The 27,295-nt window shown below is 52.2% G+C and overlaps 1 protein-coding gene across 8 annotated transcripts in view; it reads right to left on the reverse strand.

Annotated features, from left to right (window-relative positions):
- Window positions 1–1,416: 1,416 nt before the first annotated feature.
- The window catches only part of dixdc1b (DIX domain containing 1b), a 39,272-nt gene continuing 13,393 nt past the window's right edge, over window positions 1,417–27,295 (reverse strand). For 4 of the 8 annotated variants that reach the window (XM_069182960.1, XM_069182957.1, XM_069182956.1 and 1 more), the window contains 15 exons: window positions 19,255–19,367; window positions 18,544–18,680; window positions 17,178–17,270; window positions 16,714–16,767; window positions 16,454–16,504; window positions 14,798–14,902; window positions 14,304–14,357; window positions 12,813–12,905; window positions 8,368–8,445; window positions 8,168–8,254; window positions 7,334–7,537; window positions 7,172–7,238; window positions 6,882–6,990; window positions 6,383–6,491; window positions 1,417–5,442 (listed from right to left, as the gene is read on the reverse strand). In XM_069182960.1, coding sequence (XP_069039061.1) covers window positions 5,326–5,442; window positions 6,383–6,491; window positions 6,882–6,990; window positions 7,172–7,238; window positions 7,334–7,537; window positions 8,168–8,254; window positions 8,368–8,445; window positions 12,813–12,905; window positions 14,304–14,357; window positions 14,798–14,902; window positions 16,454–16,504; window positions 16,714–16,767; window positions 17,178–17,270; window positions 18,544–18,680; window positions 19,255–19,367 — 1,471 coding nt within the window. In that variant the 3' untranslated portion in view covers window positions 1,417–5,325. Of the gene's footprint in view, window positions 5,443–6,382; window positions 6,492–6,881; window positions 6,991–7,142; window positions 7,239–7,333; window positions 7,538–8,167; window positions 8,255–8,367; window positions 8,446–12,812; window positions 12,906–14,303; window positions 14,358–14,797; window positions 14,903–16,453; window positions 16,505–16,713; window positions 16,768–17,177; window positions 17,271–18,543; window positions 18,681–19,254; window positions 19,368–23,076; window positions 24,196–27,295 lie in introns of those variants that run through there. The other 4 variants (XM_069182958.1, XM_069182963.1, XM_069182962.1 and 1 more) reach the window with 3 other exon arrangements.

Consider the following 27,295-nt stretch of genomic DNA (forward strand, 5'->3'; position numbering starts at 1 on the left):
GCCTCTGCACAGGCGGGAGGGGGTGGTGTCGCTTTTTATAGGACTCAGCTTTTGCGACTCTGACCTCGGCGTCCTGTTGAAATACATTAGCTAATAACTACCCTACTGTGTTTCTCTGATATTGTTGTTTTAAAATATCGGTCTTGGTAGAGCTCAGTAACTCTACCAGTAACTAAAGATGTAGAACAGATCCCCTCCGCGTTCTCTTTTTCTTGCGTTGTGGTTTTGAAAAGAACCTAAACCAGTGAGCAGGCATACATCGATTGAAAACTGTCAATTCAAAATTGCGTTGCGGGATGGCATGAATAAAAAGTATCTTCTATGTATTCTATAAGCTATTGATAAGGCAGCTTATATCGCACGTGTAGCTGATCTAGATACAAGGTGAAACAACACAGAAATGTTCTCGAACATTGCGGCGTGACCTGGGTTCGATTCCGGTCGGGGGCACCTTTTGCGAGTTTACATGTTCTCGAGTTGTCGAGGATTTGTCTTCTCCCTTAATAGAGGGTAGATGCTGTTTATAAAGAACCAACATACGCTTTGATTTTAAGCAAGTAAAACCGGAAACACTGAGGCCCTGCAGGCAATACCGAGACTCTGTTGCAGAGCATCCGGCTCAACTGAATGTCCACGAGTGACAGAACAGCAGTAGTTCCACCTGTCGCCTCCAGGGGGCGCGCAGACACCGCTGTATAAACTGTGTGAAGTGGCCTGGGAAGCACCTTTAACTTCCTTTAGAAGTTGCCATGAAATATCGTCAGTGAAGTAAAAATTAAGGAACTTTTGCAGAATAAGCTGAACAATAACAGTGTGTCTTGGTTTCTTATGATGTATCGGACTGATTCTCGAAGCAGGCGTCTTGTGAAACGTCAGTGTCCCGGGTATCTGCCTGCGGTTCTGCTGGGCGTGTGAAGCAGCAGGTTCGAATCGAGACTTGTGCCAGCGAGCAGTGCAGTGTACGCCTCGTTCGCGGCTCTTCTGAAACACAGTGACAGCAGGGGGGCGTTTCTACAGAAACCAACCGTGCAACGCAGGCTGTGAGCACTCAGGCCAGAGGGACCAGACAGGCCCGTTTTTAAAAAACATGCACTGATGTTCTGCCTCTCTACTGCACACCTCCTTGTCAGGATACTCCAGGATCATAGGTGGCATCAGGCCTGGCACTGAGATGAGAATGACAGCGAAACCCAGGAGATAGCATGCAGGAGCAGGCATAGTACAGCTGGGATCTGGCCTGAGGAGTCAGGCCTGCAGGTCCTGAAGCAGAAGCTCTAATGTTCATAGAGTAAGTGAGGAAATACAGCAAGGGAAAAAAAACAACTTAGCAACTTTTAGGAGTTGCAGGGATGTGTAAAATCAGACAGCCACAGACCCCCTTTCAACAGGAGAGATGATTTATGAAAACAGAGAGAGTGGTTTATTGATTTGTTTATTGTCACTGTCTGTGGTCTGACACAGAGGGGAATGATAGTAAAGTTACATGACTCCTGAACACACTCTGCATGAGCTCTGCCTGGCCAGGACAGACTGGTCCTCTCTGGCCCCAGCAGTGACCGTCGCGCACAGTGACCCCCAGGCGTGAACAAGCAGGGCTTTAGTGATGTCACCACAGCCAGTCCAGTAGCTGTGCATTGCTGCCTGTATCTGGAGCTCTTCACAGACACATATAGCAGTGAGAAAACCCCAGTCCCAGATAGCACTGATCCAGCAAATTGTATCACCCAGCTCTACAGCTTTGAAGTTACTGATCAATTCAACAGGCTATCTGGATGTAACCCAGGAATCGGCACATCTTTTGTCTTGCGAATTTGTCTGATTTTAACCAGACAAGAAAGCCGGTACAGCTTATGGTCCCGAAGCACTGTCCTAACTCAACCTGCAATGGAGAAGGAATATCACCCCATGTCAGTGCTTTTAAATCTTTGTGATGTAAACTTCAGCTCACAGTTATCACAAAAGTCTGCTCTGCTTACAGAGACACAAAAATAATTCTGGTAGTGAAATATCAGATCATATGTAAAAGGTCTATTCCCTGCTGAAGAAGAGAAGAAAGGAATCACAACGTTTCGGCTGTGGAGCCTTCTTCGGGCATGAGGCTCCACAGCCGAAACGTGATTCCTTTCCTCTCTTCTTCAGCCTGGAATTAACCTTTAATGTGTTCCTTTGCAGTCTCCGCATGCTGACGCAGCTCCAGATAATACGCGTGGCACTGAGAAAGACAAAACACTGAAGCCAGCAGCAGCCATCTGAGCACTAAGCGCTGAGCATGAGGGGAAGGGACTGGGAGACTCGGTCCCTGTCATGCAGCTCCCTTCTTGAACAGCGCAAGGGTCTGAGCACAGCGACTGATGAGGAAGGCAGGGCTGGAACAAGGGCGCTGATACAGCAGTAGGAACCTGAAACAAGCCCTGTTTTCAAAGGCCAATCCTGCAAGGTGCAGCCTGCACCTGCCTTTCATGGTGAACCAGTAAATTGATCAGGGATTAAAAAACTGATCAGGGATTAAAACAGTTTAAAAACATAGTCACGGTCTGCATCAAACAGGGGCGAGCCAGTCCTTTACAAAACAAAACAAAAAACATATAAAAACTGTGAGAAAAGAGAGCTGCTTGAAAACAGTACAAAAGTTTTTGTTTCCATTGAACACAAGTGAATAAAGTTCAGGTTAAGCTTGGTCCCCTGCTCTCCCAGCTGCGGAGCAGAAACATATTCTGCACAAGTTTTAAACTGTTTTTAGTCACAAACCTCCCTCCTGGCTGAGCCTCTTTAAGGAACTCCAGATCTGTCCCAGCTAGATGGGGGAAGAGCGTCTGTGCAAACTGGGAGGCACCCAGTGGGTGTCACTGTGAGCCCCCAGCCCTCGGACAGACTGCAGACCAGAGGGGGAGTGAGGGAGGGATCTCAGTTCTCCCCTCTCCACAGCATTTTTCTCTATGGCTTTTTTGCGTGCTTGTGGCTCATTCAAACCATACCTCAAACTGCCTCAGAGCAGCGCACAAGGGGTTTCCGAGGGGCTGAGAAGGAAAGGCTCATGCTGAGCTCTATGATACAGAGGTCGTGGGTTCAAGGTTGTGTCATGTCACACCCCAAGTGTGACCCAGTTTCCCCCATGATGTCAGGAAAGTTGTGGTTTTGGGGGGCAGACAGGACCAGTCCTATCCTCAAACTGCTCAGCCAGAGGAGACAGCGAGTGAGAAATTCACACAGACAGCAGCCGCAGAGTATCAGAGCGGCCCAGTGAACCAAATACAGAGACACCGGTTCCAGTACCAGTTCACACACATGTAGAAAAACACCTTTGTGCAATTAATTCACAACGTATAAAACTAGATTTACAAACACCGTTAGAAATGGGATTCATTGACGCCACACTGAAACAGTAGAGACAGCCTTTCAAACCAACTCTCCGCAAGGGGTATCTCAGGCCAGTCTTGCCCAGCTCCCTCCTGCCCCTCGCTCTTGCCCACCAAGAGTGGCGGAAGTCATGGACACACAAGACGGGCACCTGGTCAACTGCGCCAGCTCACTCCCGGCACATTCACACGCAAACTCCAAACAGGGCAGCACAAGGCACCGGGCCACTGCCCATACTGTCCACCTCACTGAGATGCTGGACACAGCTGGAGTGACAAAAGCACCTTCAGCTTGTTTAGGGCACAATAACACTCTGACTGAGAACACACCCATCGATTCTCCATTAGTTTCTACGGGAACACGGCCATTTGTCAATACAGCAGGTCCTGCGTGAGCAAGCATGACAGGTGTGAACTTCATCAGTGTGTCACATTAGGCAAAGGTGCTTGTGGACTGAGAAAATAATTCAGCAACCCGCTCCAGCCCACTGGAGTTCAGTGTGAACAAGCTCGAAACTCCTCTGTGTACAACATTCCACACTCAAGGCCTGACATCTCCCACGGGCTCCAACAGGACACAAACAGGCTGGTCTCAGCCCAACTGTTGACAGTGCTGACTGGTCGTCTAGCCTTCACTCAATGCAACATCACTGCCAGCTCTCCTCCTCTCTCTGCAATTTACCTGTATTTATTAACAAAGTACCTAAAAAAAGCTCTCAGTACAGAAATGATACTACTGAGTCTTGGCCCGGAAGAGTCCTCAAAGCTCTCCGATTCAATCAAAAAAGACGGATTGCACAGCAGTTTGATCCACTTCTGGTTTTGCCACACCCCGGCTCTCAAACAAACTGGTGATGAAACAGTGAAACAATAATAAAGTAATTACATCATCATAAAGTTGAACTATTAAACTGTATCTGATCTTATTCTGCATGTGCAGTGTGTTCATGTGTAAATCGTTCTAAAAATAAGATAGCAATAGTAAAACTGTACAGGTACTACATACTGCATGTCTGAGGTGGAGCCACAAAACCTGGAGTGGAGTAGAGTGCAATGCAATCGGAGTCTCATTCCCCTGGCTGAACTAATATTCCAGGCAGCTCCTAAGCTTCTCCTTGTCTAAGCTCGTGCAGAAGCACAGTCAGGAATGTTGGCCGTCTTTCCTATTGCAGGGAGCATGTCGTGTGGTCTTTGGCTGAAAGCTGACTTTGAGGCCCCAGCTCTGTGCAGCAGGAGGGGCCGCAGGGGTGGGAGGAGGACAGAGACAGCGCTGCTGCTGTGTGGATGCAGTGTGCGCCCTTACTGGATGCTGTGTGCAGTCTTCACATCATTTGGCACAACGTTTAGCAGGTCAGTCAAGTCTGTACACTGCAGCACAGCGGAGTCCCAGAAGGCCAGCCTGCTGAAGGCATATGAGTTCGACCACATCCCTTCCTGAGCAAGTTCAGGCCCAGGCGTACAAAATGTCTGGGCCTGAACGCCATTATCCGCCCTCCTCAGGTGGGAAGGAGGTCCCGGCAGTTTCCAGTGAATTCCCATCACCACGCCAGGCTGGGATGGACGTCAGACACAGCAGAGAGGCGCAGGGTCTTGAAGAACCTGGAGAGGGGTCCCCGACGTCGGCGGGGTGTGACGAGCCACATCCTGCAGCATCTGAGAGCGCGAGACATCGACTGTCACAGAGGGCTCGGGCTCGGGCTCGGGCGGGGGGGTGGGACCCTTTAGCAAATCTGCACAGCGCCTCTCCGGCTGGAGCTCCTTCCCACTGCTAACACACTGGACAAGCCTGACCACAGCTGTCCGCTCCGGCCACTCGAGCGCGGGCTCATGGGGCCACACCAGTGCCCACTTCCCCTCAGCCCGCGGGATTGTGGAATGGGAGGTGTGCAGGACCTCCCCTGCGGCCTACTGGGCTCGAGGAGGAGGAGGGTGGAGGAAGGGGGGACATCGTGGTGCTCCGGCAGCACAGTCACTCTTTGGTCGGGTCCCCCTGCCACCAAGACTGCCTGTCCTCGCCATGGTCTTCCTCCACCCAGGCCACGATCTTCCCCTCCCAGCCCGGGACCACCGCGTCGTCGTGGAACACCTGGGGGCGAGAGAGTACATCAGCACAATCCTGTCCCACTGCAGCACCTCAGGGTCAGGACTCCACATGACCGGCAGCTCAATTGGTTAATGGTCAGGCTGTGGATGATACTGACAGGTTGATTGGTTAATGGTCAGGCTGTGGATGATACTGACAGGTTGATTGGTTAATGGTCAGGCTGTGGATGATACTGACAGGTTGATTGGTTAATGGTCAGTCTCTGGATGATACTGACAGGTTGATTGGTTAATGGTCAGGCTGTGGATGATACTGACAGGTTGATTGGTTAATGGTCAGGCTGTGGATGATACTGACAGGTTGATTGGTTAATGGTCAGGCTGTGGATGTTACTGACAGGTTGATTGGTTAATGGTCAGGCTTTGGATGATACTGACAGGTTGATTGGTTAATGGTCAGGCTGTGGATGATACTGACAGGTTGATTGGTTAATGGTCAGGCTGTGGATGATACTGACAGGTTGATTGGTTAATGGTCAACCTGCTGATGTTACTGATAACTTGATTGATTAACTGACTGCTTTTTCACTTGATTAGCCCTGTTGCAGGGGGTCACCTGAAGACAGGCCACACTGATCTAACACTCATTCACTAACAGATCATGCTGTTAAATTTCTACGCGTCATGCAGGGCCTGATGCAGACACTCGTGCAAATATTTAACTTTATGCATCTCTGACAAGGACGTGCTAATGTGCAAAAACTGCACAGATCCATTCTTCATGCGAGAAGCCCATTTTAATGTGCTATAGTTCTGTATAATTGAATAAGATGATCGTTTCTCACACATGGCAACATGTATACTAGTGGGCAGACATCAGCGTATGTCAACACAGTGTTAAAGGTACCAGTTTTAAACTGTGTTGGTCAGTAAGGTGCTACAGTCCAAAAGAGCAGGCAGCTGTGTGAGCAGCCAATACGTACCTCTTCCTTTACGGTGCCAAATTCAGGGTCCAGAGCTTTGAAGTGGTACCTGTAGCTGCCCTCTCTGTCCACAGCGGCTTTGAAGTCTCTCAGCGTCACCTCACCCAGCCTGTGGGACACATAGGCACCAGTCACCCTGCCCATCCACTGAAGTCAGCCTCACACTGCTCCTGACCGATGGCAGACAGCCTATTTCCTCCTCTCTCTACCTTATACCCTCTCCCCACCCTCCTCCTGTCTGTACCTGCCCCTCTCCTCTCTCCTCCTGTCTGTACCTCCCCTCTCCTCCTGTCTGCACCTCCCCCTCTCCTCTCTCCTCCTGTCTGTACCTCCCCTCTCCTCCTGTCTGTACCTCCCCTCTCCTCCTGTCTGCACCTCCCCCTCTCCTCTCTCCTCCTGTCTGCACCTCCCCTCTCCTCCTGTCTGTACCTCCCCTCTCCTCCTGTCTGCACCTCCCCTCTCCTCCTGTCTGCACCTCCCCTCTCCTCTCTGGACTCACCTCTTGGGGATGTTGACCATGAAGGGTGTGAGGGAGCGGTCGGTGAAGTACAGCACTTTGGTGGTGGCGGAGCTGGAGAGAACAGGACTGCTGTGGGAATGAGACATCTCTGGAACACAGAGAGCGGGACAAGGCCGGGGGTCACACAACAAGAAGCCACCGGGGGCCGGGGTTTCCGTCACCCTTCACCATTTACCACATTCCTCCTGATCTGCGCTGTGCCACGCTGTTGATTTCACCACTGAGTTTTACTGCGCCTACCAGGGTGGGAGACAGAGTGGCGATCTTACTGGAGCTTGGAGGCCAGGAGTCCCGGTCTGACTGGGCGGCCCGCCGGCCTGGAGACTTCCCCCGGCTCTGCGGGACACAAGCACACAGAGACGGGCTCAGGGACCCGCGGGCGGCCTGCTCCTCGGCTCGCGGCTGACTGCGGCGGGTGGGGGGGGCGTTACCCTCTTCTCGTGGCGGCGCTGAGAGTCCAGGGCGTGCAGCCGGTCCATGAGGCTGGCGATGCCCTGCTCCAGGGTGTCCAGGGTGTGGTGCTGGGGGTCGTGGCCGCTGAAGCAGTTCCGCAGGCTGCGCAGGGCTTCCCGGACCAGCTGCAGCTCCTCCGCCTGGCACACGCGCAGGGGGACGGGCAGGGCGTCAGGCGGCCGCTTCCACAGGAAACCGGTTTTTACCCTCTCCAACTGTGTCAGTGTGTGACTGTGTCAGTGTGTGACTGTGTCAGTGTGTGACTGTGTCAGTGTGTCTCAGTGTGTCACTGTGTCAGTGTGTGTCAGTGTGTGCCTGTGTCAGTGTGTGCCTGTCCCAGTGTGTGTCAGTGTGTCCATTTTCAGTCCAGGCCATTGATTCACAACCCAGCCAAGTCTGGAATCAATCTGTTGAGCCACATTAGCTAAACCTCCGGCTTCACTCCTGACCGCTCTGTGTCAGGATGTCTCACCCAGAGGAGCCGAAGGCCCTCAAGTCAACACCCCGTGAAGTGGGTCAGTGTGCACGTGGAGTAATGAAGGTATTCTGGGAGCAGGGTGATCTAGGCCACCGGGATCTATCCCTGACCAATTGATGTCACAACCCTTACAGGTGTAACAGGAACACCGTGCCCCGTCTGAGGGTGAGGGTTAAGGTAGGTTAGGCCACAGCTGCTGCTCGTCCTTAATCAGCCAGGGCAGCTGTGGTTACTACGGCAACGTAGGGCTCCTCCTCCACACTGGTCACGCCCCTGTGTCACGCCCCCCTGGGGGACTCCAATGGCAGCCCTTAGTGGAGCCCGGGACACTCACCCCTCTGTGTGTGGAGGCCATGCTGGACGCCGTGCCCGCCGGATGGATATACCCGTTGCTCTGAGAGTGTCCCAGAGGGCCACAGTGCTGAAACACAAACAGATACTCTCGCACTCGCTTGCACAGCCCGCTGGGGAAACACCCTACTGCACTTGTACCACATGACAATAATACTGCACTGAGTAGGAAGTGCGCAGTACCTCTATCCCATCCACATCGCGACTCATCAGCTCCTGCAGCAGGCTGTCCTTGTGCTCCAGCTCCCTCTGCAGGTCAGCCTGCACAGTGACAGGACACAGCTCACTCAGCACACATCCAGGCCCCAGGGAAACAAAGCTGCCTACCAGCCTTAAAATACAGTGCGACTGTGCCTGCGTGTCTCAGGGTGTGACTGTGTCAGTGTGTGACTGTGTCAGTGTGTCTCAGGGTGTGACTGTGTCAGTGTGCCTCGGGGTGTGACTGTGTCAGTGTGTCTTGGGGTGTAACTGTGTCAGTGTGTGACTGTGCCTGTGTGTCTCAGGGTGTGCCTGTGTCAGTGTGTGACTGTGCCAGTGTGTCTCAGGGTGTGCCTGTGTCAGTGTGTGACTGTGCCAGTGTCTCCCGGGGTGTGACTGTGTCAGTGTGTGACTGTGTCAGTGTGTCTCGGGGTGTGACTGTGTCAGTGTGTCTCGGGGTGTGACTGTGTCAGTGTGTGCTTGTGTCAGTGTCTCCCGGGGTGTGACTGTGTCAGTGTGTGACTGTGTCAGTGTGTCTCGGGGTGTGACTGTGCCAGTGTGTCTCAGGGTGTGCCTGTGTCAGTGTGTGACTGTGCCTGTGTGTCTCAGGGTGTGCCTGTGTCAGTGTGTGACTGTGCCTGTGTGTCTCAGGGTGTGCCTGTGTCAGTGTGTGACTGTGCCTGTGTGTCTCAGGGTGTGCCTGTGTCAGTGTGTGACTGTGTCAGTGTGTCTCGGGGTGTGACTGTGCCTGTGTGTCTCGGGGTGTGCCTGTGTCAGTGTGTGACTGTGCCTGTGTGTCTCAGGGTGTGCCTGTGTCAGTGTGTGACTGTGCCTGTGTGTCTCGGGGTGTGCCTGTGTCAGTGTGTGACTGTGCCTGTGTGTCTCAGGGTGTGTCTGTGTCAGTGTGTGACTGTGCCTGTGTGTCTCGGGGTGTGCCTGTGTCAGTGTGTGACTGTGTCAGTGTGTCTCAGGGTGTGCCTGTGTCAGTGTGTGACTGTGCCAGTGTGTCTCAGGGTGTGCCTGTGTCAGTGTGTGACTGTGCCAGTGTGTCTCAGGGTGTGCCTGTGTCAGTGTGTGACTGTGCCTGTGTGTCTCAGGGTGTGCCTGTGTCAGTGTGTGACTGTGCCAGTGTGTCTCAGGGTGTGCCTGTGTCAGTGTGTGACTTTGTCAGTGTGTCTCAGGGTGTGCCTGTGTCAGTGTGTGACTGTGCCAGTGTGTCTCAGGGTGTGCCTGTGTCAGTGTGTGACTGTGCCTGTGTGTCTCAGGGTGTGCCTGTGTCAGTGTGTGACTGTGCCTGTGTGTCTCAGGGTGTGCCTGTGTCAGTGTGTGACTGTGCCAGTGTGTCTCAGGGTGTGCCTGTGTCAGTGTGTGACTGTGCCTGTGTGTCTCAGGGTGTGCCTGTGTCAGTGTGTGACTGTGCCTGTGTGTCTCAGGGTGTGCCTGTGTCAGTGTGTGACTGTGCCAGTGTGTCTCAGGGTGTGCCTGTGTCAGTGTGTGACTGTGCCTGTGTGTCTCAGGGTGTGCCTGTGTCAGTGTGTGACTGTGCCTGTGTGTCTCAGGGTGTGCCTGTGTCAGTGTGTGACTGTGCCAGTGTGTCTCAGGGTGTGCCTGTGTCAGTGTGTGACTGTGCCTGTGTGTCTCAGGGTGTGCCTGTGTCAGTGTGTGACTGTGCCTGTGTGTCTCGGGGTGTGCCTGTGTCAGTGTGTGACTGTGCCTGTGTGTCTCGGGGTGTGCCTGTGTCAGTGTGTGACTGTGTCAGTGTGTCTCAGGGTGTGCCTGTGTCAGTGTGTGACTGTGCCTGTGTGTCTCAGGGTGTGCCTGTGTCAGTGTGTGACTGTGCCAGTGTGTCTCGGGGTGTGCCTGTGTCAGTGTGTGACTGTGCCTGTGTGTCTCGGGGTGTGCCTGTGTCAGTGTGTGACTGTGCCTGTGTGTCTCAGGGTGTGCCTGTGTCAGTGTGTGACTGTGTCAGTGTGTCTCAGGGTGTGCCTGTGTCAGTGTGTGACTGTGCCAGTGTGTCTCAGGGTGTGCCTGTGTCAGTGTGTGACTGTGCCAGTGTGTCTCAGGGTGTGCCTGTGTCAGTGTGTGACTGTGCCTGTGTGTCTCAGGGTGTGCCTGTGTCAGTGTGTGACTGTGCCTGTGTGTCTCAGGGTGTGCCTGTGTCAGTGTGTCTCAGGGTGTGACTGTGTCAGTGTGTGACTGTGCCTGTGTGTCTCAGGGTGTGCCTGTGTCAGTGTGTGACTGTGCCTGTGTGTCTCAGGGTGTGCCTGTGTCAGTGTGTCTCAGGGTGTGCCTGTGTCAGTGTGTGACTGTGCCAGTGTGTCTCAGGGTGTGCCTGTGTCAGTGTGTGACTGTGCCAGTGTGTCTCAGGGTGTGCCTGTGTCAGTGTGTGACTGTGCCTGTGTGTCTCAGGGTGTGCCTGTGTCAGTGTGTCTCAGGGTGTGCCTGTGTCAGTGTGTGACTGTGCCTGTGTGTCTCAGGGTGTGCCTGTGTCAGTGTGTGACTGTGCCAGTGTGTCTCGGGGTGTGCCTGTGTCAGTGTGTGACTGTGCCAGTGTGTCTCGGGGTGTGCCTGTGTCAGTGTGTGACTGTGCCTGTGTGTCTCAGGGTGTGCCTGTGTCAGTGTGTGACTGTGCCAGTGTGTCTCGGGGTGTGCCTGTGTCAGTGTGTGACTGTGCCTGTGTGTCTCAGGGTGTGCCTGTGTCAGTGTGTGACTGTGCCAGTGTGTCTCGGGGTGTGCCTGTGTCAGTGTGTGACTGTGTCAGTGTGTCTCAGGGTGTGCCTGTGTCAGTGTGTGCCTGTGTCAGTGTGTCTCAGGGTGTGCCTGTGTCAGTGTGTGACTGTGCCAGTGTGTCTCAGGGTGTGCCTGTGTCAGTGTGTGACTGTGTCAGTGTGTCTCAGGGTGTGACTGTGTCAGTGTGTGACTGTGCCTGTGTGTCTCAGGGTGTGCCTGTGTCAGTGTGTGACTGTGTCAGTGTGTCTCAGGGTGTGCCTGTGTCAGTGTGTGACTGTGCCTGTGTGTCTCAGGGTGTGCCTGTGTCAGTGTGTGACTGTGCCAGTGTGTCTCAGGGTGTGCCTGTGTCAGTGTGTGACTGTGCCTGTGTGTCTCAGGGTGTGCCTGTGTCAGTGTGTGACTGTGTCAGTGTGTCTCGGGGTGTGACTGTGCCTGTGTGTCTCGGGGTGTGCCTGTGTCAGTGTGTGACTGTGCCTGTGTGTCTCAGGGTGTGCCTGTGTCAGTGTGTGACTGTGTCAGTGTGTCTCAGGGTGTGACTGTGTCAGTGTGTGACTGTGCCTGTGTGTCTCAGGGTGTGCCTGTGTCAGTGTGTGACTGTGTCAGTGTGTCTCAGGGTGTGCCTGTGTCAGTGTGTGACTGTGCCTGTGTGTCTCAGGGTGTGCCTGTGTCAGTGTGTGACTGTGCCTGTGTGTCTCAGGGTGTGCCTGTGTCAGTGTGTGACTGTGCCAGTGTGTCTCAGGGTGTGCCTGTGTCAGTGTGTGACTGTGCCAGTGTGTCTCGGGGTGTGCCTGTGTCAGTGTGTGACTGTGCCTGTGTGTCTCAGGGTGTGCCTGTGTCAGTGTGTGACTGTGCCAGTGTGTCTCAGGGTGTGCCTGTGTCAGTGTGTGACTGTGCCAGTGTGTCTCAGTGTGTGACTGTGCCAGTGTGTGACTGTGTCAGTGTGTCTCAGGGTGTGACTGTGTCAGTGTGTGACTGTGCCTGTGTGTCTCAGGGTGTGCCTGTGTCAGTGTGTGACTGTGCCTGTGTGTCTCAGGGTGTGTCTGTGTCAGTGTGTGACTGTGTCAGTGTGTCTCAGGGTGTGCCTGTGTCAGTGTGTGACTGTGCCTGTGTGTCTCAGGGTGTGCCTGTGTCAGTGTGTGACTGTGCCAGTGTGTCTCAGGGTGTGTCTGTGTCAGTGTGTGACTGTGCCAGTGTGTCTCAGGGTGTGCCTGTGTCAGTGTGTGACTGTGCCTGTGTGTCTCAGGGTGTGTCTGTGTCAGTGTGTGACTGTGCCTGTGTGTCTCAGGGTGTGCCTGTGTCAGTGTGTGACTGTGCCAGTGTGTCTCAGGGTGTGCCTGTGTCAGTGTGTGACTGTGCCTGTGTGTCTCAGGGTGTGTCTGTGTCAGTGTGTGACTGTGCCTGTGTGTCTCAGGGTGTGTCTGTGTCAGTGTGTGACTGTGTCAGTGTGTCTCAGGGTGTGCCTGTGTCAGTGTGTGACTGTGCCTGTGTGTCTCAGGGTGTGCCTGTGTCAGTGTGTGACTGTGTCAGTGTGTCTCAGGGTGTGCCTGTGTCAGTGTGTGACTGTGCCTGTGTGTCTCAGGGTGTGCCTGTGTCAGTGTGTGACTGTGCCAGTGTGTCTCAGGGTGTGCCTGTGTCAGTGTGTGACTGTGCCTGTGTGTCTCAGGGTGTGCCTGTGTCAGTGTGTGACTGTGCCAGTGTACCTTCAGGTGGGAGCCCTCAGCCACTTTGCGCAAGGCCTCATCCAGCTTGAGCTGCTGCTGCTGCAGGAGTCTGTCCTTGTGTCCCAGCTCCTTCTGTACAGACACACACAGACACACCACAGGCTGCTGTCACTCTGGACGCTTCGTGTTGTCTCCCATTTCAGAGTCGGGGTTAAAGCAGGGTTACAGCTGTGCCAGTATAGGTTATGTATTGTCACTGAGTCTTTTCTTTACCATGTGTTCTGAGCAGGTGACTTTTTAGTTGGGCTGTGGAAAATAGAAATTGGAGTTTAACCACGGATCTTCCTCCCTTTGCCTGTGAGGTACACAGAGGTAGAGATCTGCAGTGTTCTCTAGCGACGACAGTGTGGAGAGGCAGGTTGGAGCAGGGGAATCAGGCTCAGGCAGGTTTACTGCCCAATGACTGACAGAGGGCTGTGCTGAGCACTGCATGAAGAGCGAGAGGGAGAGATCCAGAGTATCTGCTACATGGACTCAAGGACAAAGAGACAGAATAGAGTCTTCCTCTCTGTTTATAGGACGAGGAAGAGGAAGAAGTGTCATGGGACAGTCCTATACCAGGGGTGTGAAGTATTTCAGTAGTAACAAAATCACAGAACTAAGAGGTGAAGGGACAGGACAGGAGACGAGCACACTGTGTTAAGAGATTCGGCCTTCAGAAACTCCCTCTCCGCCCAGATGAAGAAACTGGGCTGCTAGTGAGCTCCAGCTCCTGGCTGGTCTCAGGCTGCTGTCTGAAGAAACCTCAGGCATTTATGAGCACAGTGGAGACTGACATCAAATTTAGGAAGGAATTATATATTAAAGGGAATAATTATTTCCTTCTAAGAGTGTGTATTTTTGGGATGCTTTATCTGGTTTATATAACTAGTATTAGCAAGGGTTTCAAAGAAAAGTGTTCTGTAGAGGGTGGCCATGAATCACTGTGTCTCAGGTTTCAGTAAGGCGGGTCCATCTTCGAGAGACTCAGGGACTCACAGTCTTGGTTAATACTTCACAGAAAATAGATTGTGTATCTTGTGTTCTGTCATTACTAGGAATATTGTTTGGCTTGTACGTTTGTCTATTTGTTGATTACGCTGCTATTAAACTGTGCCAAGTTTGTGGATTGCTTGTCCACAATCCTAACTATTGACTGTAAGGGTATTTAATCAGCCTTAGTTATTTTTCTTTGTTTCTAATATTTCTGCTTTCACAGCCCACTATTTATAACATTTGGCATCTGACATTTAATTAATCCCAGACATACCAATTAAAATGTATAACAATATTCTAATTTATAGTTCCTGATTCCACACAAATTGTCACCATCTCATCAAATCTGAATTATGTTTTTCATAAAGATTTCAGATAATAAATGCAGAATGTTTTCTTAAATTTCAACCAAGTCGATGTGCCAGACCACTAACTCTGGGACTAGCGTGGTCAGAGGGCCCCTCTTGGTGTCTCTGTGCTGCCCAGGTCTCTCACCTTGTAGTCAGTCAGCAGTCTGCTGCGCTCCTCCAGCATCCTCTGCAACTCCACCTGGGGGAGACACACACACTTTTACACACTGCTGCACTGGACACAGAGGCTGGGGTCTCACACACACTGCTGCACTGGACACAGAGGCTGGGGTCTCACACACACTGCTGCACTGGACACAGAGGCTGGGGTCTCACACACACTTCTGCACTGCACACAGAGGCTGGGGTCTCACACACACTGCTGCACTGGACACAGAGGCTGGGGTCTCACACACACTGCTGCACTGCACACAGAGGCTGGGGTCTCACACACACTGCTGCACTGGACACAGAGGCTGGGGTCTCACACACACTGCTGCACTGCACACAGAGGCTGGGGTCTCACACACACTGCTGCACTGCACTGGGGTCTCACACACACTGCCGCACTGCACACAGAGGCTGGGGTCTCACACACAAACAGGGCTGATGTGTGACAGTATCCTCTCCATCACTCACATTCTGGCTGTGCAGTTCATCTCTGGCCATGCTGGCCCTCAGGAGCTCCTGTTTGAGCTGCAGGACAGAGCTCTCCTGCAGGGACATGCGCTGCTGCAGGGCGTCCTGAGAGAGAGAGAGGCCGAGGGGTCTGTCACTGTCAGATAAAAAGAGCAGGACAGAGAAGCAGCGAGATGGAAGAAGAGCGGACAGTGAAACGGGGAGGGAACAGAGAGTGGTTAGAGAAGAACAGAGGAGGAAACAGAAGAGACCCAGAACCACAGCTGGACTCGTTGCTCTTGTCAATTCTCAAGTCAGGTCTGGAGTCACTGTGGTGGTGTGTCAGCACTGACACCTGTCTCAGACAAATCACGGGCTTTCTTGTGTTTTATTTTTAAAATAAACATACAGTGTGTAAAAACAAACAAACATGCAACCGAAACAGATGAAATATAAAACTCGGTTGGAAAGAATGGACTCTAAGAGATGGGCAGCACAGTCACCAGGGTCAGACAGGGACAAACCCAGACAGCTCAGAGGTCAGACAGAAATACAAGTTCCAAGCATGCAGAATAGGTTTCCTATTTTTTTTAAAAGATACATTCAGATTTTTATTTATTATTACAAATAAAGGTATTCGTATATTATTTTCTCTATCAAAAATATTTTTTTTACTGAAGAACTGGAATTACACTGGAATTCTTGTGACTGTATGCTGAACAAATCAAGCGTGAAACATGGACTTGTTCTCTAACCTTTAAAAACACTGAAGTGGATGTTACCTTTGAAAAAATTAAAAATAAGATTTTGCATAATTTTGGCTGCAGCTTGGGTTTCTCATTACTGGGGTACCACATCTTGCAGAAGCTGAGCTCCACCTCCCAGCCCTGCAGAAATGTTCATTTTGAAAATATTCCGTTTCAAGGGGACTCTGTTTTTGGTTTGCAGCAGCCTGGTTTATGACAATTCTTTTTTTTTTAAATGCAGCTTTATGACCATCTATGTTTAAACTACTGTGAGTCTAAATTTCTTTTCTCCTTGTTGAGTTATTACAGTACAGCTCCTAGACGTTCGTTGTGTGACAATGATGCGGGTCTGCGTGTGTTAGCAATCGTTTATGCTAAAAAATAAAGACTCAAATTGGTGATTTCTTCATGCTGTTGCAGAAAAGTTATAGAAAAGGTTCCAAAAAACACAAGTCCTAATAATCAAAAAACCCACGGGCAGGCGAAAGTCAAAACCGGGCCGGGACAGTTCAACCGAGACAACAAATCCAAATCGCACAGGCAGAAACGAGGTCGGAAACAAATGAGAGTCCGGGAAGCAACGAAGAGATCAGACCGGAAGAAGGAGGGTACGCACACCAGGGAGCCCCAGGAGAATCTGAATTAGATTACAGTTACAGTAGTAAGGGGATGAAAGGCGATGGGAAGATCCGTCGTGGTGTGAGTGTCTGTTTAAGTGGGTGCGCGTGGGAATGTGACGCTGTGTGTCAGAGTGTGTGGCCTGCGTGACAGTGTGTGCGCTGGCCCTGCCTCTGACAGCCCGGCCTGACCCAGGAGGGCTGGGTTCACATGTACTGGCTGCTCTTGGCCCTGTCATTTCCTCCCTCGGTGCAGCCTTCCCACTCGGCGGACGCGCTGTGGGACCAGACAGCGCCGGGTCTGCCGCCCTCACCTTCACGCCTTGCAGGCTGCGAGTCTCCTGCTTGTAGCGCAGCAGCTCCTTCTGTGAAAGCAAGCACAGGGACGGGTCACTCTCCAGCCTCTCCAGGCCCGCCGCCCGGGTTCCTTCCCTGCTCCAGGACCCGAGCCCACTGGGCCAGTAACCCCAGAACCCCCCCTGAAAATCTGACTGCCTTCCCCCTTCGTCGCGTTTTTAGCGCGTTCCAAAATGCACCGCGCAAACAAAGACACAAAGGAAAGGTGCCGTCTCACCTTGAGATCCTGCGACTCCGCCATGCTCTGATCCAGACGACTGCGGATAATAATCTGGAGGGAGGAAGGGAGAAACTGAGAGAAACGGGAAGAGATCGGGAGAGAGATGGGGAGAGGAGAACAGGCTAACCCAACATCACTGAGATCTGGATGTAAATCTTACTAAACCGGTGAAGGAGACAGAGAGTGAGAAGGAGCAGACAAGGCACAGAGAGAAAAACAGCAGGACCCTTGTTCCCCAGGACAGAGACAGTCACGTGGGAGGAATTCGCAAGCAAAGAACCAGAGAGAGAGAGAGAGAGAGAAAGAGAGAGAAACACCTGCGCTTCTATGCCGAGAAAAAAACAGACATGGACACCTGCGTCTCGCTGAGGGAGGGAGATACTCAGCCGTACGGGGACAGAGAGGTGACTGCACCAGGCCGACAGAGAAACCCGTTCTGTGCAGGAGGAAAGGAGACGTACCAGCTGCTCCTCGGCGTTGTCAGCCCCTTCCCCCCCGAGACAGAGCGAGGCCTCCTGTTCGTCCTCAGGTAGTGAGCCGTGGAGCAGCAGGGCCTGGGAAGGACGCACACACACACAGCCCCTCAGTCCTGCGCATGTGACCGGACTCCGCCGGGGGAGGCTAATCTGATCCCTGTGTGGCTCTTAAAGCTGTACCTCTCACACAGCCCGATCGTGCTGATCCGGCAATCCGACACCTGCAGCCTGCCACAGCACCTCGGAGTGGAGGGTGGGGTGTGCAGTGTGGAGTGTGGTGAGTGGAGAGTGGGTTGTGCAGTGTGGTGAGTGGGGTGTGTGTTGTGCAGTGTGGTGAGTGGGGTGTGTGTTGTGCAGTGTGGTGAGTGGGGTGTGGGTTGTGCAGTGTGGAGTGTGGTGAGTGGGGTGTGTGTTGTGCAGTGTGGTGAGTGGGGTGTGTGTTGTGCAGTGTGGTGAGTGGGGTGTGGGTTGTGCAGTGTGGTGAGTGGGGTGTGTGTTGTGCAGTGTGGTGAGTGGGGTGTGTGTTGTGCAGTGTGCAGTGTGGTGAGTGGGGTGTGGGTTGTGCAGTGTGGTGAGTGGGGTGTGTGTTGTGCAGTGTGGTGAGTGGGGTGTGCAGTGTGCAGTGTGGTGAGTGGGGTGTGTGTTGTGCAGTGTGGTGAGTGGGGTGTGGGTTGTGCAGTGTGGTGAGTGGGGTGTGGGTTGTGCAGTGTGGTGAGTGGGGTGTGGGTTGTGCAGTGTGGTGAGTGGGGTGTGTGTTGTGCAGTGTGGTGAGTGGGGTGTGGGTTGTGCAGTGTGGAGTGTGGTGAGTGGGGTGTGTGTTGTGCAGTGTGGTGAGTGGGGTGTGTGTTGTGCAGTGTGGTGAGTGGGGTGTGGGTTGTGCAGTGTGGTGAGTGGGGTGTGTGTTGTGCAGTGTGGTGAGTGGGGTGTGTGTTGTGCAGTGTGCAGTGTGGTGAGTGGGGTGTGGGTTGTGCAGTGTGGTGAGTGGGGTGTGCAGTGTGCAGTGTGGTGAGTGGGGTGTGTGTTGTGCAGTGTGGTGAGTGGGGTGTGGGTTGTGCAGTGTGGTGAGTGGGGTGTGGGTTGTGCAGTGTGGTGAGTGGGGTGTGTGTTGTGCAGTGTGGAGTGTGGTGAGTGGGGTGTGTGTTGTGCAGTGTGGAGTGTGGTGAGTGGGGTGTGGGTTGTGCAGTGTGGTGAGTGGGGTGTGGAGGTGTGAGGAGTGGGGTGTGGACTTGTGGGATGTGGGATGAGAAAGTGCATTTCCGATGGATTCTGCCTCCTTCCTCCTTTTCAATGCAGTTCCAGACCGTCTGGTATCACCTGAAACGGAAAACGTGCCAGAGGTGCCAGGACTCACCTGCAGGCTGGAGATCATCCTCCTGGCCTCCTCCATCTCCCTCTCCAGCTGCTCCTGCTGCTCCAGCAGCTGGTCCTCCCAGGAGCTGCCCTCCCCCGCCCCCACAGGCCCGCCCAGCGGCGCCATCACCAGCACCTCTGAGGAAGGAAGAAAGGAGGCCTGAGCTCACAAACACAGCCACCTGAGGGCCGTGCTAGGAGCTGTCTGCACCAGGGTGTTCACAGTAACAGACTCCAGGACAGCTCAAGTTCAACTCTGGGAAAAGCCAACCCAGGCTCCTGCCAGGAGCCAACAATGACCACACTGAGCTCATGATCGGCACAAACTGGGAGCTCCAACTCAAAGCATTCAGCTCGGGGTTAGCTTTACAAACATTTCTACCTAGAGAATACCTACAGAATCCAGAGGAAAGTCCAAAAGCAGTCAATCATATTTTAGTTGGTATCCTACAGTATACTGTGGGTGCTGTCTGTGATTAAGTAATTTTTCACTCAACTAACAGCTTTTCTGCAGGTTTATAGCCTTCACTAAAACAGGCAAGGTCAACTCACATAACAGATAACAGTTAAATAATATGAGAAAGGTTCCATAAAATTTTCCTAAATTTAAAACTAAGCATAGACAGAAAGATGGATCGATAATAAGTGTCCTATTGGCCTGTTGTGCTGCTTCTTTGTGCTGACAGGATGTTCTCTCACGGACGGGTCTCACCTGCTTTGCAACGAGCCTCCTCTAGCTGGGCGCTGAGTGTCCCCTCCTGGCTCTCTGATTGGCCAACGGCGAGCTCTCCCTTGGGGGTGTGAGCTGGGCTGGGGGAGCTCAGACTGGAGGAGGAGAGAGAGAGAGAGAGAGAGAGAGAGAGAGAGAGATGGATGGATGGGTGAACAGCAGCAGGGACACCAGACACCGGTGGCAAACTGACACCTGCAAGAAACTGACTCCCTGTCACAGTGTCACAAGAGTCAGACCCCAGATTCCAACAGGAGACACATTCTCACCACCCAGTGCCTTCCCACAGCCTGACCTACCATTTTATAATAATAATAATAATAATAATAATAATAATAGCATTTTATTTATAATCCATTTTCATAAGTCTCATAATTCATTCTCAAAGTGCAATAAAATTAAATATATGGAACCCAAATTAACAAACAAAATAAAATAGAGTGCAGTAAATTAATCGGAATTAAAGGATAGGATGCTGAAGGACTAGAGCAGTGGGTTGGAATGCAATAGGGGCTAATCACTCTGAATATCAGAGTACACTGCAAATATACTGCATACCGAACAGGACGGCCTCAATATCCCCTCACACGGCCAGGAGACTGGTCTGGAACTGGTAGACCAAGCAGACCAGTAGGTGGCGCACTTTCTTGCAAATACCAAGAGTGGTGACATGCCACAGGGCGTGACAACTTTCCGAATGGGACCTTTAACTGCGCCCTTCTTTCCAAAACTGAAATTTTTTTTGTTGTTTTTTCTCGTTATTGTTGTTTTTAAACATCCAAGTGTTTAACTCTGGTGTCACAGGCCAAATCTAAAAAAAAAAAAAAAAAAACGGGCTGTAAAATCCCTACTGCTGCCTAAAATAGGATTGGGAACTAGGAAGAAAAGTAGATGAAACGTACGGGGGCTTCCCAGTTAAAAGAATTCCAGCCTGCGGGGGTTTGCAGCTGGCATGTGGGCGGGACAGGAAATGCCTGAGAACCCTGACATGTGCAGAACAAGGCTGGCGGGAAGGAACTACCACCCCAGAGACCCTGTCCTCACTCAGCACAGACAGGCCATCTGGCCGCCAGGAAAGAGAATCACACACAGAGAGGGTTGGTGAAAGCCGGGAGCCGAACTGAGCCCAGAGAGCACCCCCAGCTCCTCCTCGGGGAGGTCTGTGATGCATTAATCCCATCTCAGTGACTGGCCTGACTCAGCGCTTCAGATCTCTGCTCATCGAGCTGCGCCGGTGCGGCTGTGGACCAGGGGGGCCGCTCGTTCCTGGACTCCTGCCGCTTGGCTCCTGTTGCTTTTGGCAGATCGCGAGGCTTGGAAGTCGACAACGCGGCCTGAACGATAACCGCCGAGACGCAAAAACACCACACAACACCCTGCCGATGCTGTGTGTACAGTAAGGCACCGAGCAAGAAAGCTGAACACTGTTCACTGCCCTTGTTCTGCAGAAGTAAGAGTAAAGAAGTAAACTCTTAAAATCTAAATCGAGATAGAATCATTTACAAAACCCAACAAGCACAGAACTCTTCCCAGGCAGTCACCCAGAGCCCTTCCACTGGAGGCAGCAGCGCCTCAGGATTGCCATGCTGCTCCTCGGGGATGGCGTGTTCCTATTAAAGTGGCCACACCCTGCCCACTTCCTCGGGAAAGACAAGGCGCCCGGACGCAGACGCAGAGACGGCGGCTGGCACGGGCAGACGGGGACGGAGGAGGCTGGGACCTGGAAGGAGGGCCTCTGGGTGAAGTTTCCCAAACCTGTCTCCATGACAACACGTCAGTCACCGTGGCGCAGCACAAACAACAACACGGGGAGACAGGGGAGCGGGGGAGGGGGAGAGGGGGGGTCGCATGTGAGAAAGCTGCTGTGAATGTGCCCTTCTTTTTGTGCACTGCACAACAATGCCGGCCCCACAGCGCAGCCCTGCTCATTGTCTGCGGGGTCTGTGGGGGTTGAATGGGGCTGCGGCCCTCACCCCCGCCCGCCGCCCGCCCGCGCAGGCCCTGGTGCTCTGGCACAGCGCCAGCGGCCCCCGATCTGCCCCACACGGCCACTCCTCCTCCCGGCCGCCCCCTCTGCCGTGGGAAGCGTTTCGCGTGCCTGGGCCTGGGCCTGGGCCTGGGCCTGGGCCGCACGAACGCGCTGGCTGGACGTGGGCGGTGCGCTGACCCCTGGGATGACATTCCCCACGGGGCACCCTGGACACGGGGTCGAGGAACAAAGAGCAGAGGAACGGCCACTCAGCCCGCAGGTTTCCAGAAGGATAAAGACTGAAGCCAACTCGGTTTCAACAAAACACGCACGGAATAGCGAGATGAAAGAAGAACTCCAGCCATTTCCACACGGCCCATCGATTCGGGGAGAGTTCATCAGGACAGCTCCTGCGTGTAGTCACAAACCGTCGTGGGCGAAAAACAGACATTTGCATGACCTCTGCTATATCACCCACGGTCCTTATCAAAAAACACACTGGACTGTGTTAAAAGGGCTTTTGTTCGAGTTCACTTGCACAAGCACTTTCCTGACTGCAGCGTCATTGACAACTCCGTGCGACACTGAGATGATTATTTTTCCCACAGATATAACCTCTTTTCTCCACAGCGGGTGTAAAGACTCCTGTGTGGAACAATACTTCCCACCACACTGTCCAAAAGACTAAAAGACCTCCCTCCCCTGCTTATTAGCCAGCAGCAGGACTGGCTGAAATGACGCAGACATAGAAATGACGCTGAAAAACACTGCCCATGCGGCACATGAAGTCTGCACAGAAAAGTCGGTTTCACACACGTGTCTAGAAGCTAAGGAGGGAGAGACTCCACATCGCTGCAACGTGGGCCGTTTTCAGCCTCCCTTCCTTTCTGGGCAGTTCAGAACCCTGGGCTGGCGTGAGAGCGCTGCAGAGTCTGGCTCGGAGAGCAGGGATAAAAAAAGACTCTGCACCGTATAATTAGGGCCAGGGAGAGAAACCAAACAGAAGCGCACTCTCCAGAGGAGAGCGATCAAGGCTTCCAGTCCGTGTTAAAGGAGCCGTACCGAAGTGCTCGAGGACTGCTGCCCTGCTGTGTGCGTCTCACAACACCCACCGGGCCAGGAAAACTCTCATCTCCTCGTCACCCAGCGTCTGCAACACCGGAGGGCACACGCACGCACACACTTTACACCCTCAAACACTTACTCGCTGCAGCGCATTACCATGGGAACCTCATCACATCCCACGGCTCAGACCAGACCCGACACCAAGAGATTCGGGAGACAGACACAGAGACACAGGACAGGAGGGAAAAACGGAGGAAGCCGACACACATTCGCTGCTTTTAAAAGACTGCCCTTGCTTCTCTCCGTCGATGAACGCCACATGCTGGATGTATTCCAGACGTTAAATGTTTTTAAAGAACATCATTAAATATTAAAGACTGAGAGAGCAGTCAAAATGAGTACAGAGAGCACAAAGGATATATAGACCCATGTACACAAAGTGCTCTCCACATCACACTGAAGCCCAACAAAACTTCCCTCGATCAAAGTTAAAGGTGCCCCTAACCAGGAACTTCAGGCCACGTCTGTAAAAACCGATTTGCCCGAGAGGAGACTGATGCCAGATTCCTCCTCTCCGCCAGGCAGGAAGCGGCAGACCCAGCGATGAGCGTGTGGGCAGGGAGCGCAGATCCATTCACTCGCCTCTTACCATTTCGTCTGCTTCGCTCCCATGGTGCCGTCTGACCTCTAACCTCCCAGGAAACCTCTCTTGGCCACCCGAGTCACGGCACAGTCCCGCTCACGCCATCGCCCCCCAAAAAGACACACACCGGCAGCCGTGGGGCAGCAGAGGACTCCAGGAGGGGCTGCTAACAATCCGGCAAAACCAAAAACTGGGGAGTCCCGACGGGGCTCCTGTCGCTGCCTGGTCCCGGCAGGGCGAGGGCACGGCGCTGGAGGCTGTGGGACCGGCGCTCCAGCTGGCAGCCACATCTGGCTGAGCTTCCTGACAACTTCCCCCAGGATCCAGAGCCCAATCCGGATCACACACAAAGGCGGGACAGCACCCTCTCTCAGGACAGGGGGTGACAGGCGCTCCAGGGAGCACGGGAAAAAGATCCTGGAAGCCGTGAGCCTGCGGAGCCCGGCTCTGCTCCCAGCCCCTGTCTGCTGAGCCCCGGCTGCCCCGAGGCCAGGAGAGAGGTCGGCTCTGTGCCTCCTGCTTTCTCCGCTCAGACTCGTGCTGTCGCGCTGAGCTCCTTCTCCGTCCTACTGCTGGGAGCTGGAAGCTCCAGCCCGGCTTCTCCCTCTCCCTCCTCCCTCTCCCTGTCTGTGCAGAGATGTCAGGCATCATCCCTCCCCCTCCGCGCTCTCTCCCTCCGCGGGGGAGATGTGTTTTGGCGGAGGAGGAGGCGGGGGTTGGGGAGGGGGAGTGTCCCACTCCAGTAAGGCTGACAGATCCTGGCCTGGACAGTTTGTTCGGTGGATTTTAACACGATCATCTCACTACAAGAGGAGGTTTATCCTCAGTGACAGAGCTCACAGAGACAGGCGATCTGTCACAAAACAAGAGCTCACTGAAAATACTCCTGCTTTATCATCCGGGGGTTGTTCTGGTCGTTGGATTATGCAATGCTATTATGCTGTGTTCTGGTTGATTCCATTTCATCCTCTTCATGTGGATGATCCTGTACTGTCAGTATTTTACAGGCCATTGATTTTGAGTTGCATGGTTGCATGGCACTCCGGTTGGCACAGCTCTACAATCCTGGCTTCAGTTCTGGACCAGGCTGCCATCTGTGCTCACGTTGGCCACCCTCATCCTTCCACTTCCAAAGAGGTGCTGGTTAGGATCACCGGTGTCTCCAAATTACGGCTGTGTGCTTATGTGTGTGTGTGTTTGCATGTGTGTGTGCATTTGCATGTGTGTTTCTGTGTGTGTTTGCACGTGTGTGTGCATTTGCATGTGTGTTTCTGTGTGTGTGTGGTTGTGTGTGTATTTGCATGTGTGTGCGCATTTGCATGTGTGTTTCTGTGTGTGCTTGTATGTGTGTGCCTGTGTGTGTGTTTGCATGTGTGCTTGTGTGTGTTTGTGTGGGTGTGCATTTGCGCATGTGCCTGTGTGTGTTTGCATGTGTGTGCATTTGCACGTGTGCCTGTGTGTGCATGCATTTGCGTGTGTGCGTGCTTGTGTGCATGCATGAGTGGGTGCCCTGCGATGGACTGGTGCCCCATTCAGGGTGCAGTCTGTCTGTCCTCCGGTGTCCCTGCATGGGCCCTGGGCTGCTGCAGCCCTCACCAGGAGCAGGTGACTCTCAGATACCGGAGGTCTGGAGGGACGGCTGATTTGAAGCCGCCTTGGGTAAGAGTGTTGTCTGAGTAAATGAGAAAGTCAGGACAACAGTGGAGTGTGCCCCAGGAAGTGTGCGCCCCGGGAACGCCCAGTGCTGGACTGGCTCACAACGTGCGGCACCGATCCCAAGAGAAAGTATCAGACCCGCGGAGGACGGGAGGAGGGAATGAAGACGTCTGCCTGTGAGGGCAGCACAGAGCTGGATCAGGGATCAGCGGACCCCTGGGGAGCCTGCATTAGCGATACAGGGGCTCAGGCTCAGTCACTTTATCCTTTATGAGGATAAACTATCTCTATATACAGGGATATAATACCTATATATCTGTGGCTTATCTTAATCATATAAAGATACAATATTTAAATATCATAAGAATGATGTATATGGGTATATACTTTTTATCTGAGGAATAATATATATAGAAATATACTATCTGAGGAAGGATCTATATGGGGATATAATATCTATAGTGAATATCAAAAGTCTACACACCCTTATTGAAATTTCAGCTTTTGTTGATGTTAAGGCTGGAGTCACATCAGACATCTTTCAGACTTTAATAAAGATCTTGTAACCAACAATATTTAAGTGAAAAACAAATGGATAATTCTTAGAAAAAATAATTAAAACAAAAAAAATGTTCAATGCCTTGGTTGCCCTGCTCTCTGATCCCCGGCCTCTCTCTCCCTGTCTGTGTGTCTCATGGAGGGCAAGCTGGGGTCTGAGAAAAAGACAAATTCCTAATGCAAGAAATTGTATAGGGCCAATAAAGTGATCTTATCTAATAATCATGTTGTGGACCATGGGATCTTATTGTTAAAAGGTACAGATTAGGAGAGGGATATAAAAGAATTTCAGAGGCATTACATACTGTACATCATGGAACACTGTGAAGACCATGATGAAGGAAATATGGACCTCAATCCTATAGAACAATCTGTGGACTGACCTAAAGAGGGCTGTGCACAGGATTTGCCCTCAAAATGTGACTGAGCTTGAACTCTTCTGCAAAGAAGAGTGGGATAAAATTGCAAAATCCAGGTGTGCTAAGTTGATAGATACCTATCCAAACAGACTTACTTTGTGCTTCCAAGAAGTATAAGTTAAAGGGTTTGCACACTTATGCACTGGCATTGAAAGTTTTGTATTTTCAAGTATTTTTTCCTAAAAACGATCCATATTTTATTCACTTAAATATTGTTGGTTACAAGATCTTATTAAGGGTGAAAAAAGGTCTGACATGATTTGTCTGCATTTCAGCATTTACGTCAACAAAAGCTGACATTTTAATAAAGGTGCATAGACTTTTGATATCCACTGTATATATATCTGGGAATTATCTATATTGGTATATACATTTTATGTATCTGAGGAATTACCTATATGGGGGTATAACAATTATATATATATGTGTGTAATTATTTATATAAAGACAGTTGAACAATTTGTTGGAAAATACATGCTCTGATGCCACCCCTGGACATCATCAGTGATGTTACCTGGGGTCACTGAGTGTTTCGGGTCTTTCAAGATCAGACACCTTCACCCAGGTGACCCCAGCTTGTGTCCAGGGGGCATTGTCACCCACAGATCACTCCTCTTGATCCACAGCCATCCTGAGCCTCTTACTGCAGGTGTAATATGTGAATGATCTATGTTTAAATGCTGTCTGTATACCTGAGGACTGATTTATATGGGTATTTACTATATATCTGAGGAATGATCTATACACATACAGTATATACTATCTGTATATCTGGGGAATGATCTACATTGGTACTGTGTATACTCTCTATACTGTATATCTGGGAATGATCAATGTAGGTATTTATTATCTATATACTGCATCTGGGGAATGATCTATATGGGTATTTACTATCTATATATGTGGGGAATGATCTATATGGGTATTTACTATCTATATATGTGGGGAATGATCTATATGGGTATTTACTATATATCTGGGGAACGATCTATGTGTATCTGCTGTCTGTATATCTGGGGAGTTGCTGTCTGTATATCTGGGGAACGATCTATGTGCGTATTTACTATATATCTGGGGAATGATCTATAATGGGGAAGTAAACAGTGAGTACAAGGGAGAGCCTTTTAAAGCAGTAACACATCTATCGCAGTGCCCTGCTGGGGTTTCACTGCTCCTGACCCATTCTGACAATGGAGCCTCAGAGAGGCAACACGCTGTGCAGCTTCCCCTGCGACAGGACGGAGCGCGTGCCGAGCCGACGCCCCCTCGGGGCCTGCGCGGGGCGTCAGAGCCACATCTACACACTCCGCGGCTTGTTCAGCTCGCCACACAGAACACGGCCGGGGGCGCCCCTGGCGCAGTGGGGGAGGGGCTGTGCCGTCTGCCAGCCGCTGCCCGCTGGGTCAAAGCCTGCACACCACCAGCTCCAGCGCCCGCTTGCCAGATTCCAACAACCCGCTCTGAATTCCTCTTCCGCCAGGAGAACCGGCGGCCGGTGTGACTCTGGGCCACGGGACACCTGCAGCTTCTTTACACTCTTCCCACAGAGCTCTGCCACTCGTCTGGTTTCTCCGATCGTGCCTCCATGACGCTGCTCCGCGCTTCAGTCCCCACCCCTCACTGTGTCTCACTGCAGCACAGCCTCCACTGACACAGCGGTCAGACCCGCCTGCCCCACTGCTCTGAGTTACTTCCCCTCAGCCTGCGGGCAGC

Source organism: Lepisosteus oculatus, chromosome 23, assembly GCF_040954835.1.
Source record: "Lepisosteus oculatus isolate fLepOcu1 chromosome 23, fLepOcu1.hap2, whole genome shotgun sequence".
In the NCBI taxonomy this organism is placed as follows: domain Eukaryota; kingdom Metazoa; phylum Chordata; class Actinopteri; order Semionotiformes; family Lepisosteidae; genus Lepisosteus; species Lepisosteus oculatus.